This window comes from Mesoplodon bidens (genome assembly GCF_964165515.1).
Source record: "Mesoplodon bidens genome assembly, chromosome: 14".
Lineage (NCBI taxonomy): Eukaryota > Metazoa > Chordata > Mammalia > Artiodactyla > Ziphiidae > Mesoplodon > Mesoplodon bidens.
In genome coordinates, this window is record NC_138170.1 from 18,727,588 (window position 1) to 18,743,745 (window position 16,158).

Sequence of the window (16,158 nt, forward strand, 5' to 3'; positions counted from 1 at the left end):
CCACTGAACCAGCCTTACAGGAATGTTAAATGGACTTCTTTAAGAGAAAAAGAAAAACCCCTACCTAGCAACAAGAAAACATGAAAGTCAAAATGTCACTGATAAAGGCAATATTAAGATAAAGCTAGATCAACCACTTACAAAGCTAGTATAAAGGTTAAAAGACAAAAGTATTGGGTTGGCCAAAAAGTTCGTTTGGAGTTTTCTGCAACATCTTTCAGAAGAACCTGAACGAACTTTTTGGCCAATCCAATAGTACAATTAACTACACCATAATTGGTTAAGGGATATACAAAATAGAAATATGTAAAATATCACATCAAAAACAAAACGTAGGGGGAGGGAATAAAAATACAGAGTTTTTAGAATACACTTAAGTTGCTATCAACTTAAAATAGACTGTTATATATATAGGCTGTCATATAGTGAACCTTGTGATAACTACATAGCAAAAACCTACACAAAAGATAATGAGAAAGGAATCTAAATATAACACTGAAGAATGTCATCAAACCACAAGGGAAGCGAAAAAAGAGAAAAAGAACAGAGAGGAACTACAAAAAAATTAACAAAATAGCAATAAGTGTATACCTCTCAATAATTACTTTAAGTGTAAATAGACTAAATTCTCCAATCAAAAGACAGAGTGGCAGAATAGATGAAAAACCAAGACTCATCTATATGCTGCCTACAAGAGACTCACTTCAGATGGAAGGACACAAACTGAAAGTGAAGGGATGAAAAAGACAGTCCCTGCAAATGAAAACAGAAAGAAATCTGGGGTGGCTATACTTTTATTGGGCAAAATAGACTTTAAAACAAAAACTGTAATAAAAGACAAAGAAGAGCATTACATAATGATAAAAGGATCAATCCAACAAGAAGATATAACATTTGTAAATATTTATACACCCAAGAGAGGCACACCTAAATAAATAAAGCAAATATTAACTGATCTAAAGGGATAAATTGACAGCAATACAGTACTAGTAGGGGACTTTAAGACCCCACTTACATTAATGGATAGAACATCCAGACAGAAAATCAATAATGAAGCATCAGCCTTAAACCACATATATATACAAAACATTCCATCCAAAAGTAGCAGAATACATATTCTCAAGTGCACAAGGAACATTCTCCAAGATAAATCACATGTTAGGCCACAAAACAAGTCTCAATAAATTTAAGAAGACTGAAATCACATCAAGCATCTTTTCCAAACACAATGGTATGAAACTAGAAATCAATTATTAGAAAACTGGAAAAATCACAAATTATGTGAAGATTAAACAACATGATACTTAACAACCAAGGGGTCAACAAATAAAGAGAAAATCAATAAATACCTTGAGACAAATGAGAATAGAAATTCCAAACTCTATAGGATGCAGCAAAAGCAGTTCTAAGAGGGAAATTAATAGTGATAAATGAAATAGAGACTAAAAAGACAATAGAAAAGGTCAATGAAACTAAGAACTGGTTCTTTGAAAAGATAAACAAAATTGACAGACCTTTAGCTAGTCTCACCAAGAAAAAGAGAGCTCAAATAAAGTCAGAAATGAGAGAAGTTACAACATACAACAGACAAAAGATTGTAGGAAACTCATATGAACAATTATACACCAACGAAACGAACAACGTAGAGGAAAAAGATAAATACCTAGAAACATACAGTCTTCCAAGACTAAGTCATGAAGAAACAGAAAAATCTCAATAGACCAATTACTTGTAAGGATATTGACTCAGTTATTAAAAACATCCCAACAAACAAAACCCCAAGACCAGATGGCTTCACTAGTGAATCCTACCAAACATTCAAAGATTTAATACCTAAACTTCTCAGACTCAAAAAACTGAAGAGGAGGGAATGCTTCCAAACTCATTTTACAAGGCCCAAATTACCCTCATACCAAAACCAAACAAGGATACAATAAAACAAAATTATAGGTCCATATCCCTGATAAAAATAGATGCTAATACTTTGAGGGTTTTAAAAAATTTAATTCAACAATACATTAAAAGGATTATATACCATGACCAAGTGGGATTTATTACAGGGATGTAAGGATGGTTCAGCATCCACAAATCAACATGATACAGCACATTAACAAAATGAAGGATAAAAAACACACAGCTGTCTCAACAGATGCAGAAAAAGCATTTGACAAAATTCAACATCCACTTATGATTAAAAACTCTCATCAAAGTGGTTATTTAGGGACCGTACCTCAATGTAATAAAGGCCATATGACAAACTCACAGCTAACATTATACTCAATGGTGACACGCTAAAAGCTTTTCCTCTAAGATCAGGAACAAGACAAGGATGCCTACTCTTTTATTATTTTTTTTTTTGCAGTATGCGGGCCTCTCACTGTTGTGGCCTCTCCCGTTGCGGAGCACAGGCTCCGGACGCGCAGGCCCAGCGGCCATGGCTTACGGGCCCAGCCACTCCGCGGCATGTGGGACCTTCCCAGACCGGGGCACGAACCCGTGTCCCCTGCATCGGCAGGCGGACTCTCAACCACTGCGCCACCAGGGAAGCCCAAGGATGCCTACTCTTGCCACTTCTATTCAACACAGTATTGGAAGTGTTAGCCCGAACAATTAGGCAAGAAAAAGAAATACAAGGGAAGGAAGAAGTAAAACTGTCAGATACCATATACATAGCAAACCTTAAAGGCTCCACCAAAAACTCTTGGAATAAATGAATTCAGTAAAGTTGCACACACACATACTATATACACACAATGGAATACTACTCAGCCATAAAAAAGAAGGAAATCTTGTGGTTTGCAACAATACAGATGGACCTTGAGGGCATTATGCAAAGCAAAATAAGAGAAAAACAAATACTGTATGATTTCAGTCATATATGCAATCTAAAAAATGAAAACAAATGAACAAATAAAACAAACCATCGACTGTTGGTTACCAGAGGGGAAAGGGGTTGGGGGGGTGGGCAAAATGGGTGAAGGGGGTCAATTTTATGGGGACGAATGGTAACTAGATTTACTGTGGTGATCACTTTGTAGTGTATACAAAGACTGAACTACCGTGTTTTACACCTGAAACTAGTATAATGTTATATACCAATTTTACCTCAAATTTTCAAAAAACAGTAAGCTAAAATAACCATCTGTTAAGGCAACCAGGGTTTGTCTTCCCCCACATTCCACAGGCCCGTGGTTCTCAAAGTGTGGTCCTCAGACCTAGCGTATTAGAAACTGGGGTGGGCCAGGTATCCTGTATTATAACAAGCCGTCCAGATGATTCTGATGCACACTCGAGTTTGGGAACCCCTGCCATAGGCCATACAATATGGTACTCAAAATCTGTCATCAGCCACCCCAAACTAGAAACATCTGTTGCCTCAAGTCTAAATAAATTTAAAAAGAGAAGAACCTCAAGGTCATGCACAAAGCTGATTTACGTCAAGACAGAACAGAGCCTAACTTTTCTACTTGGAATTTCTTACCTGGAGGGATATGAAGCCTATATAACAGTTTAATTTTCTCATTCATTTCTCCATTATACATAATATCTGCAAAATTAAAAAAGAGAGAGACTGAGTACATGCAAATGGTTAAAGTACATGTGTCAGGACACAGTCACTGTAGAGAGAACGTAGTAAGGTCAGTGTCTGTTGACCTGACACTTCATATACTGCTACCCAGACAGTGTGTGTCTGAAAGGACAATGTGAAGGGTAGTGACTGGTGACTGCTGAGCGGGAAGACAACCTCAGGAATTCTGTCCAGCCTCATACCTTCTGAAAGATTTTAATTTTAGCTGCAAGAGTTAGGAATGTGCAGGGGCGGGGGGAGGGATAAATTAGGAGGCTAGGATTAACATATACACACTACTATGCATCAAATAGACAACCAACAAGGACCTACTGTATAGCACAAGGAACTATACTCAATAGCGTGTAATAACCTATAAGGGAAAAGAATCTGAAAAAGAATACACACACACACACACACACACATATGTATGTATAACTGAATCTCTGTGCTGTACACCTGAAACTTACACGATATTGTAAATCAACTATACTTCAATTTTAAATTTAATTTTTTAAAAAAATTTGTCTCAGGACACATTCCTAACAAGACACCACCACACCCTGGGTGCCCAGGAGAACAAGGTCAACAACCATGTATGATGAGAGCCTGGGCTGCCCTCCCCACCACCCCCTTAGGAAACATAAAAGTGGTCACGAGAGGAGCCTGCAGAGGGACTTTTAAAATCCCCAAATCACGTCAGGCGAGTCCCAAACCCATTTCATTGAGTGGATGTGCTTGCTTGACAGTCTACTTGTCTTGTGTTCACAGACTCACATCCCAAATGAACTCACTGCAGGAAAGACCCACAGAGTCATACCGAGACAGCTCACGAATGCTTTGAATTCGATCAGATGGTCCATGTTTTCATCCAGGAGCCTGAAAGTCCTTTCAGCGAGGATTTCTGTGTGGGCCCCGCAGGTCCACGGCGAGACAAGCTGAAACAGGCGTGCAAACTGCCGGGCGTCTATGCGGTACTGCTCTGCGTAGGGCCTGCTCGGGTCATGGCGCAGGGCCACAGGCCTGGGCTGCTCCCAGTAGCAGCTCATCATGTGTTCTCTCTAACAGGGGAGCAAGAGGGGTCTGTGAGGGGCGGCGGCCCCCATGGGAGGCCGCACACGTAAAGGCCAAAGCCAACACAGCCTTCTCTCCTGACTTGCTTTGCCTCGTAAAATTAAGTATTGAATAAGCAACATTATAAAATAAACAAATGAAAAAATTAACTCACAATCTCACCACTCCAACCAGAAATGTAGTTACAGGTAACCCTATAGTAACAAGCAAAAACTTTTTCCTTTTTATTATGGTCTCTTCTTTCATTGTAACAGAATATACATAACAAAATTTACCATTTTAATAATTTTTAAATGTACAGTTCAGCTGCCATAGTTTTGTTTTGTTCTTTTTAATTTTGGCCACACTGCACAGCTTATGGGGTCTTAGTTCCCCAACCAGGGATTGAACCTGGACCCACAGCAGTGAGAGCACAGAGTCCTAACCACTGGACCGCCAGGGAACTCCCCTGCTATAGTTTTAATTACTGAAATCATACAATTTTTATCCTGATATTTTTTCTTAAATCATATTATTTGAAAGTCAGAAAGTACTAGACACATCTATAGGATACAGAAGAAACGATTTACCCTGGTAACCTGTGAGGATGGAAAACGGGGGCAGGGACCCAGCCGGAGAATCAAGCCTTTTTACTGTGTGCTTTTTTATATGTTCTGAATTTTGAGCCACATGAATATATTAGCAATTCAAAAAATTAGAAGTAAAAAAAGCAAAGGCAATTTGAAGTCTTGGGAATAGACTGAAAACTAAAGCAATCAAAACCGGCCCTGTCACCTAGGACCAGGTTAGCCTCTTTAGAATGTTTCTTTTACACCTGTACTAAATCACCTCTTGGAACATCTCAACTCACTTGAAACAGTTCCCAACGACTGCAGGGTTCTTCACGATTTCAATGCCCTCTGCCCATAAGGAAGGCACAGAAACAAGTACAGATGCCGTAATATCCAAGTGCCTATCCTTGGATGGAAACCAAAATGCCATTTATAATTTTCCTGCATATTGTCGGGAGCCATGTTCCTTAAATAGCCTTTGCAGAATCATGAAAAGTACCATAAAAACGTTCAAGTGTGAAACAAAGGTCTGATAAATTCCCATTCCTCAAACCCAAGACACACTGTGAATTTGCATGTATGTTTGCCATCCTGTGATGCTGGAGGCCCTCAGAATCCTACCCAGAAGAAAACAGTTATAAAGGCCAAGGACTAGTACAACCAATTTACACAGAATCCTACAGAAAAACAAGTCAATATAAAAACAGGCAAAGGATATGAAGAGGTGATACAAGAAAGTATATGATTAGCCAAGAAACTTATGAAAGGGTATTCAACCTCACTAATGAGTAAACAAATGAAAGTTAAAATGAAATGCAATTTTCTACACAACTAGTAAAATTTTAAAAGATCCATAATGTTGAATGCTGGGTGAGTGTGGAACATAGGAAATGAGCACTCTTAGACATCATCAGTAGAACTGAAATTTGAAAAATCTAAAGCGCTTTAGCAATAGTGACTAAGATTTGGTTTGTGCGTCCCTAAGGAACCCATCCTACAGAAACGGTAGCACAGGTGTCCCGAGAAAGGCACGAGGATGCTTGGTACAGCACTGTTTATAAAGCAGAAAAAATGGGAAATGAGATAAATGTCCCTCAGCAGGTGAATGGTTAATAAAGTATGGTTAAGCCCTACCATCAAATCCTGCAGCCATTAAAAAAGAATGAGAAAAGATCTGTAGATACTGAATCTATAAAAATGTCCATGATAAAAATTGCAGGCCACTCTGTGTAGCACAATCTCACTTTTATGTGGGGAAAAAAGAGTAAGAGTACGTTGCCTTTGTGTGTGTCTGCAGAGGGATACAGTATAAGAAGAAAGAAATCAGGAAAGATATTCACCATACTGTTAACAGTAATTACTGTACAAGGTGGAATTGGAGGTGCTGACAGGATAAGACCCTTTAAATTTTGCTTAAAATTGTTATTTTTCTTCTTTTAATGGTAAGAGTAGGTATAATCTTGTATATTTTTGTTTTGTTTTGCATTTTTAAATTAAATTTTGAAAAAAAAAAGTCTTAATCAGAGCATGGAAGCAAGCAAGATAATATTAAAGAAACCAAACACTGTCTAGGGCCTGATAATCCAGCAACAGTGAATAAATTTAGCTGATCATTAACAAGAGCAGGTTTGTGGAATACATAAGGCACTCTTTCAGGTCCTGAGTATTTCCAAAAGTAGTCAGTGACATCAAGTGTGTATTATATTGTTCCCATCTTACTTGAAGAGAGAAGACTAATGAAGCTGTTTTCAATTTCAGAGGATAAGGGACAGACATCACAAATCTGAATTTATGTAATTTAAAACATTGCTTTATAACCTGGATGGACCTCGAGGGCATTACAGTAAGTGAAATAAGTCAGAGAAATACTATATGATCTCATATGTGGAATCTAAAAAAAAAAAAAAAAAAAAATAGCAACATGGGCTTCCCTGGTGGCGCAGTGGTTAAGAATCCACCTGCCAATGCAGGGGACACAGGTTTGAGCCCTGGGCCGGGAAGATCTCACATGCTGCAGAGCAACTAAGCCTGTGCACCACCACTACTGAGCCTGTGCTCTAGAGCCCGTGAGCCACAACTACTGAGCTGCGTGCCACAACTACTGAAGCCCGTGCGCCTAGAGCCTGTGCTCCACAACAAGAGAAGCCACCGCAATGAGAAGCCTGCGCACCGCAACTAAGAGTAGCTCCCATTCGCTGCAACTAGAGAAAGCCCACGTGCAGCAACAAAGACCCAACGCAGCCAAAAATAAAATAAATTAAACGAACCCAAAGTCATAGAAAAGGATCAGATTCGTGGTTACCAGAGGCTGGGGCTGGCCGTGGGGGCGGTTTATAGAACGGGATGAAGGGGGGGAAAAGGTACAAATCTCCAGTTTTAAGAGACTGGGGATGTGTGTACAACATGACAACTATAGTTATCACTGCTGTGTGGTATCTTTGAAAGTTGCTAAGAGAGTACATCCTAAAAGTTCTCATCACAAGAAAAAAATCATTTTCTTTCTTTTTGTATCTATCAATATATGACATGATGGATGTTAACTTACTGCGGACCATTTCGCAATACACGTAAGTCATTACGCTGTACACCTTAACCTGAGTGCTGTGGGTCAATTATACCTCAATAAAACTGAAAGAAAAGAAAGAGTTGCATTAAGACATAGAAGAAAAATTGCTTTCCATTCAGAATAAAAACAGATTTCATTAAGCACACACTGTTCATCTCTAATAGGAAAGGTATGTAAAGAAGACAGAGCAGGTTGTTTCTTGTTAACATAGAGAATGGTCACACCTGTACGTTCCAGGCTTAGGGAAAGAGGCAGTGAAGTTAAGGAATGGACTCCTTAATAAGACCCTATCACATACTTATACAACAATGTAAGGGTATCTCTGTGTGGCCCTTTCCCTTGGGAAAACGAATTTCTGATTCAAGAGACAAGAGATGCATGTAAAACCCAACTAGGGACCAGTATACCTCCCAGTACTTAAAGAAGCATTAAAATATAAGAGGTCAGACTGAAAGCCACGGGAATTCAGGGAGGCCAGCAGCAAGGGGGGCGGAGCGGGGGACAGCCTGGGTGGGGGGTTCTGTGGCGGTGAGCGCGGCTCTGGGCACACAAAGCAGGCACCTCGGGCTGTACGACAGAATTAGACACCACGACATGACGCTATGGTACTGGAATTCCTTTTGGAAGTGCATTTTGAAATCGGTCTTGTATTTATAGTTGAAGTTTATATTCATAGTTAGTCCTACACAAATGAAAGGCCTGCAGAGCTAAAAGCAAATACGAAAATAAATTTCACCCACATTGTTCGCAGAAAAGATAGAAATAGGACACAGGAAATAGCTGTCTGTCTTCTTTAAATACTCCTTGTATGAAAGATTAATGATATAGTTAGTACTTAATGAAACTTATTTTTATGATGAATTTAAGGCAATCTCTTAAGTCATATAAATTCAGATGTGAGACATGTCTTATTCTCTCAAATTGAGAAGTTAGCCCTAAATAAATGAAAGACTTTTTATGCTAAACAACACGTTTGTTTACCTGCTTTTGTGTTTCTAGTATTCCCTGTTTTTCCTCCTCGAAAGTCAAAGAGAGGTGGTGGTGTGGGACACGAAGTCACCTCTGGCTTCGTATTTTCTCTTCATGCAACAGAGGAAACTATCAAACTTGAAACCCGGTGATGTTTACAGGAGACGTAGCCTGAGGACTCCTCATCACGCATCCTGCTGACCAGGCGTGAGGAGTGCCAGGAAACTACTAAGCCAGCCACCCGTGTCAGTGACCACAGGGAGATGTGACACGACAGCCACATGAAGGGTCAGACAATCTCTGCGCTCTGCTCAGGAAACCTAAGTGCTGCTTAGGACTATGCTGAGCCTGCAGCAATTTGAGTGCAGAAGCGCTGGCGGCTCGGAGGCCCCACCAGAACAGCTCTGGTGGCCGACTCCTCCAGGCTGGCCTGCTTTCTGCGACTTCACTGCCAGGCTGTCGGGAGTGGGTCCACTGTCTGCCTCTCTTCCCCATTTGTACTGACTGTTTCAAGCAAGAAAAGTCCTAGGAAGGCACTTGAAAATGGTCTTTGCAGGGTGATTTAATTCAGCAAGGCTTCCACCTAAATATCCAAATAGTCGAAATGCAGTTCAGTATGTTAAGTATTACCAACATGACAGGTTCTAAATGATTTAAAAATGAGTAAGACCATAGGGCAACATGAAAACGTGTTCATGACAGCATCCAGGGAAAACAGAACATAAGGTAGCAGGCAGACCAGCCAAACACAAGAATATGCACACACGTCATGTGGGTGAGGTTATGATTAAAAAGTATTTGAGGTGGTACAGGGAATTGTATTCAGTATCTTGTAAAAACCTATAATGAAAAAGAATATACACATGGGACTTCCCTGGTGGTCCAGTGGCTAAGACTCCACGCTCCCCATGCAGGGGGCCCGGTTCGATCCCTGCTCAGGGAACTAGATTCCACGTGCATGCTGCAACTAAAGATCCCGCATGCGGCAACTAAAAAATAAAAAAGATCCCGTATGCTGCAACGAAGACCCCCGCACACGGCAACAACAAAGATCCTGCGTGCTTCAACTAAGACCAGCCACAGCCAAATAAATAAATAAATATTTAAAAAAAAAAGAACCTATGTACGTATAACTGAATCACTGTGCTGTATACCAGAAACTAACACAACATTGTGAATCAACTATACTTCAATTTTTAAAAATAATAATAGAAAAAAGTATACGAGGTGATAATTTCAGTAAGGGTCACTGTTGCATCCACTATTTTTTTTTTGGTATTTTTAAAAATAAATTTATTGGGCCTCCCTGGTGGCGCAGTGGTTGAGAGTCCGCCTGCCGATGCAGGGGATACGGGTTCGTGCCCTGGTCTGGGAGGATCCCATATGCCGCGGAGCGGCTGGGCCCGTGAGCCATGGCCTCTGGGCCTGCGCGTCCGGAGCCTGTGCTCCGCAACGGGAGAGGCCACAACAGTGAGAGGCCCGCATACCGCAAAAAGAAAAAAAAAAAAAAAAAAATTTATTATTTTTGGCTGCATTGGGTCTTTGTTGCTGTGCGCGGTCTTTCTCTAGTCGCGGTGAGCGGGGGCTACTCTTCGTTGCGGTGTGCAGGCTTCTCATTGCGGTGGCTTCTCTTGCTGCGGAGCACGGGCTCTAGGTGCACGGGCTTCAGTAGTTGTGGCACGTGGGCTCAGCAGTTGTGGCTCCCGGGCTCTAGAGCGCAGGCTCAGTAGTTGTGGCTCACGGGCTTAGTTGCTCCACGGCATGTGGGATCTTCCCGGACCAGGGATCGAACCCGGGTCCCCGGCACTGGCAGATGGATTCTTAACCACTGCACCACCAGGGAAGTCCCTGAATCCACTATTGACTGGGGACTCGGCCTAGGGCAGTGAAGGACGTGTCACCAGCACTGAGGGCCTCTCAGCCGAGCGCAGCAGCATCCATGCTCGGGCCCAGCAGGCACGGCCAAGCCAGAGCTGGCCGGGGGGCTGCCCCAGCCTTGCTGCCACCCAACAGGCACCTGCTGACCCCTCCAGCTTCTGCGCCCTCCCGCAGTCAGGCGATGACATCAGCTGGGGCCTGGCTCAGGGCCTGTCACTCCCTCATCCTTCCAGATTTTCCTACCTTGAATAAATCGTAGAGTTCCTCTAGGTCTTCTGGAAGGACTGAGACTTCAGGGATAACGACTCGGAGCTCGAGGAAAGAACAAACAGTCATGGAGTGAGCTCTCTGCCTGCCCCTGGGAGGACCAGAGGCCGAGAGGGCGCGTCCCGCTGGGGTGGACGCCAGGCGCCCAGCTCCTCCCGGGACAGAGTCTGTTCCCAACACAGAAGTCACTTTATGGCGACTCTCTCAGGGCTTTATCCTCAACTTTTCTGATTCACACGTCCGTGACTCAGGACAAGCATTTAAGTCCTAATGGGAGTAAAGAGTAGCAAGGCTAGAGCGTGGGCAGGAAGTTCCTCCTGCAGAGCCATCAACACTGCAGGCCCTCGGTGCCGGGCATGCTCTATACCGTCCCTCATTGAAGCCCACACGGTGGGTAGTATTTTCCTCATTTTACAATCGGGGAGACCGAGGTTCACAGCGGTTAGTTTGCTCACTATCTGTCTGACTCTCAAACTAAACCCACGCTCTTTCTCCACCAGCTCACCCTGTCAAGTTGTTAATTCAATGCAAAAAAAAAAAAAAAGCTGGCTTTCTCCTGTTAGGAGAGCAGCAGGGGACCCAGCCCAGGTCAGCACCTGGCCACCAGGAGCAGTGGTTCTCGGGAGGCCTCTACTCACCACATTCTGCTTTGTGGTGTCCTCGTGGCCCTGGAGGACCCTGATCCTGTGCTTGCAGCGCATGTGCTCAATCTGAGCCACAGACTGGTCTCCGAACTTCTGCAGGGAAGGAAGGGATCCCTCACTCACAGGATCCCTTATGCATCCATACAGGCAACAGAAGTAGCCTGGAAAACCTCCCTGGAAGTCCATCTCCCAAGAGAGCTGGGGCGGGGCAGGGATGGGGCCCAGGTACCTCGTAGGAGTCCCGGATCAGGTCGGCGATGTCAGTCACAGGACAGGGCTCCTGGTCATCCGAGAAGAAGGCGTGGTGGCTGCCTAGCGGGGGTCCAGGGCTATCCTCGTTCCTGATGTGATCCAGAAACCTGGGCACACCACCCACCGGAAAAGCACAGCTTTACCAACTGCTACACTCATTTTAGAGAAAACGAGAGACGTGCGTGAAGCGACTTGGGGACCTGGGCGCCACAGGAAGGTTTCCAGGGGTCTGTGACTCTCCGGTGACATAAATACAAAATCCTGTGCATCCTGCAATTTTAAGCTTCCACAGTATTCTGAAAAGGAACTTTTCATTTGTCATCCAACTTGCCCTCAGCTCCAAGGGACCCAGGTTCCCGTCCTCAGCTTCGCGGGACTTTGCCTTCCCTGCAACACACCATCCCCTACGCACAAAATGTCCAAATCCTCCAGCTGGCGGCCTGAGGCCGTTTCCTCGTGTCCACCTGCCCGCCCCCGTTCAAGGCCACTATGAGTCCCTCTAGACTCAGGACACTTGAACCTGCTCAGAGAAAGGCACCGATACCCTCGCCCCTCCTGCCGCTAACTTGGTGGACAGGAGCGAGGGAAGGCGGACTCCTCACCGCACCCAGGTGATGGGGCTGCCTGATGGCCTGGCCCTGGGGGCACATGGGGTGACGAGTGGTAGAGCGGAAGAACTCCCACAGTGACAGCCCGGCCGCCTGGACCTGCCGCCCGGCTCCTGGAGTCCCGCTGCTGCCCTCCACCCCAGGCGGTCCCCACCTGCTGAGGACCATCAGGGCCTGGCTGTCGTCTTTGCTACTGCACAGGTCCTCGGCGTTGGCCTCCAGCACGGCCAGCCCCAGCTGGAAGATGGCCTTGATGCCGTCGTAGAAGAAGCAGTCGACCACGTTCACCGCGCTCTCCAGGGGCATGATGCTGAGGAACAGCGTCAGGAACCAGGAGAGGGAGATGGACCCCAGGGCCGAGAGGTCGTGCATGTGCTCCGCCAGCTCAGGGAGCTGCTCCTTGATGAGCTCCTCGAAGACCGACTGGTCCACCTGGGCCCCTGGGAAAGGAGGCCACAGAGATGTGGCTGGGGAGAGAGTCACTCCCTCCAAAGTCAGCCCCAAATTAAAACGACTCTGAGATACGCACAATGATGAAACGGGACTGGAGGCCAGAAAAGGACTCACACTTAGTTCACTGGTTTTTGATGTTTTGACCAAGGTAATTCTATGGGGAAAGGACAGTATTTTCAAAAAACAGTTGTGAATTGGGAATTCCCTGGCGGTCCAGTGGTTAGGACTCGGCGCTTTCACTGCTGTGGGCCCGGGGCCAATCCCTGGTCAGGGAACTCAGATCCTGCAAGCCGCACAGCATGGACAAAAAAAAAAAAATAGTGCTGAATCAAGTGGATATCTGCATGGCGTGGGGAAGAAAGAACCTTACCTCCTACTTCACAACATACAGAAAAATACATTTGAAATGTGTCATGGACTTAAGTATAAAAGCTAATGCTAAAAAACATCTAAAAAAATACAGGAAAAAGGCTAAATTTCTTAGGACACAAAAGCATTAACCATAGAAAAAAATTATAAATTGGACTTCATCAAGATTAACAACTGGTGTTCTTCAAAAGAGACCATTAATGAAATGAAAATGCAAACTTCAAACTTGGAGAAAATATTTGCGATACATATACCTGACAGAGGTTTCGTAATCACAATAAAGAACTGATGCAACTTAGTTCTAAGAAATCAATAACCAAATCTTTTTCTAAAAAGAGGTAAAATTTGGATACTTCAAAAGTGACGATAAATAAATGGCCAGTAGCACAGAAAAATAGGTTCAACATCATTAACAATTATCAGAGAAATGCAAATTAAAACCATCATGACATTCCACTTCTTACCCACTAGGATGGCTAAAATTAAAAAGACAATTCCAAGTGCTAACAGGGATGTGGAGCAACTGGAACTCTCACACGTTGCTGGTGTGAGATAACATGAAGGCATTTCATCCACTTTGGAAAACTGACAGTTTCTTATAAAGTTAAGCATACATCTAACTATGACCCAGGAATTCTACTCCTGGGTAAAGACAAAGAAAACTGACAATATACATTCCAAAAAGACTCATACATGAATGTTCATTGCAACTCTACTTATAATAAGAAGAAACTGGAAACTCAAATGTCTATCAATAGGTGACTGGATGAACAAATCATGGTATGAATGTACAGTGAATTACTACTCAGCAATGAAAAGGAACTGCTGATGCACCAACAGCGACGTGTTATGCGAAGGAAGCCAGAACATTCTCTATTATTATGTTTATTCCAAGTTCAAAAATAGGCCAAGTTCATCTGTGGTGACAGAAGTCACTACCAAGCGTTGCGTGTGGCAGGGAAGAGGCAGAAAGGAACTTGGTGGGTTATGGAAATGTTCCAAATGTTCTACCCTGTATTGCGGTGGTGGCCACATTATCACAGAGGGTCTACTGATCACTGCTGAGTACCGTCTGCCCCATAGCAACACTCCTCACCTAATGAGGGCTTGGACAACATGTTTCGCAATGACCGCGAGGCTCTGGTTATTCCTTGCTGCTCTGTACAGCATTAAATACCTCATGCGATACGAGGTGAAAAGGGAAGGAAACCAGTTAACCACTCAGGCACAGGAAGGGGGCCGAGGAAGACAGTCAGAGGCCACCAAAAGGCCACCTCCTTCCCAGCCAAGCCCCACCCCACCTTCCTCCGAGTGGTCATCACACTCCCTTGGTTCTTAGACTTCAGCCTTCAAGCCTCTTCTTCCTGCCTTGTCCCTACATCCACTCCTTTGCCAAATTCCATCTCGAATTGGTTCTTTTGTTTCTGTTCCCATGGCTGCCGCCCTAATTTTAGGCCACCTCCATCTCTCATTCCGGATTACTAAAAAGTGTCCCTAAGAGTATCACCAGGTCAGAGCAATTTCCGTGTCCTTTTCCCCACAAGGAGGTTGCTGGACCACAGAGAGGATGCACATTCCAATCTCAACCGCATGGAGGACAGCGGCTCAAGTGCTTGAGCACTGATGGGTCAAACACAGGTTTGCCCAGAGCCCAGGCAGCCACCAATGTGCTTTCTTGTGACCAAGCTGTAAGTGAGGCGTTTTCCTCCTCTGCCCTCCACGTCGGCCCTCAAGTGTCTCCAGTATTGCTCCACTTCCCTCCTCTCCTGTCTGCACAAACTCCCTGGGTACCAGGAGCAGACCCCCTCCCTCCCCTCCAGGCCTCAGCATCAGTGAAAAACCTCTCTGGTTTTCACTTTTTGATTTGCTTTTTGAGCCTAGGTTTTTCTTTCCTGAAGTTCAGCTATCCACATAATTTGTTTGTTCTTTATCCAAAATCTGTAAGAGTTTGTGGCAAGAGAGCAATCAGGTTGCCACATTCCGCCCTTTTGCCAAAACTGTGCAGAGACTTACACCAGTTAGTTTTGCAAATTCAAGAGTCAAAACGGTGTTTGGGCAGAGACTAGCGGAGTGGCACAGGGGACTTTATAACCAGGACTGGTGATCAACATCTCTGCTCCGGCTCCGTCACTACCCCTGGGTACAGAGAGGGGGGAAGGAGGCAGTTACCAATGACTCGATGGTTGAAGTAGTCGGGCAGCATCCGCTCACACACAGCAACCAGCAACCAGAAGGCTTCCTCCTCCTCAGCGTAGAGCAGCAGAAGGGAGGTCAGGATGTTCATGGACTGCTCGGAGGGTTCGCAGGGGAGGGGACAGTTACTGACAAGGCCACACAGTGCCACAGAGACAGTCAATAACACACAAGCCCAAGTGATCCACAGAAATCAAGACTGCATGATGAGAGAACCAGCGTACCCACCCACAGCGACACAGAGCTGGAACGACCACGGTGTCACCGTGGCCTCATAAGACACACCGGGCTGAGTGACCAGCCATGGCTCCATCCCTGAGCCCATGGTGTAATGCTGGATTGGGCTGTGGAGCACGCCTCAGGCTCACATCCCACCCAGCTGTCTCTGTGTCTACTTTCGGACAGAGACACACACACCCACACTCACCCACTAATTTCGCTTATGCACAGGAAACAAAGTTTAAAATCCTCTGTTTTTAAGGGTCAGTAGCTTCACTCACCCAGCCTTGTGCCGGGGTTTTATTTTGTGCTTGTTTACCACTCGGAGGGTGTCTTACCTCCACTCATGCATCCTGGAGGAAAGTGATCCACCCCAAACAGCTTTTTCCTCCCCAAATAGCATTTAAAAAAGAATCCCTATGACTTCTGCATGGTCTGGAGGGAGAAAGCTCCATGGCAGCTTCATCGATACTGCCCTGCAGTGGAGGCCCGGAGACCGTGAAGACTGCACGGCCTCCCGCGGACAGAGGCCCAGCCTGTGCAACGC

The 16,158-nt window shown here is 44.5% G+C and overlaps 1 protein-coding gene across 2 annotated transcripts in view; it reads right to left on the bottom strand.

Moving 5' to 3' along the window:
• TBC1D8 (TBC1 domain family member 8) overlaps positions 1-16,158 on the bottom strand; it is a 137,288-nt gene that overhangs the window by 10,706 nt on the left and 110,424 nt on the right. For both annotated transcript variants that reach the window (XM_081254936.1, XM_081254937.1), the window contains exons 11-17: positions 15,369-15,486; positions 12,532-12,817; positions 11,747-11,876; positions 11,512-11,610; positions 10,850-10,918; positions 4,389-4,629; positions 3,482-3,547 (exon numbers count right to left, since the gene is read on the bottom strand). In XM_081254936.1, the coding sequence (XP_081111062.1) occupies positions 3,482-3,547; positions 4,389-4,629; positions 10,850-10,918; positions 11,512-11,610; positions 11,747-11,876; positions 12,532-12,817; positions 15,369-15,486 (1,009 nt within the window). The remainder of the gene's footprint in view (positions 1-3,481; positions 3,548-4,388; positions 4,630-10,849; positions 10,919-11,511; positions 11,611-11,746; positions 11,877-12,531; positions 12,818-15,368; positions 15,487-16,158) is intronic.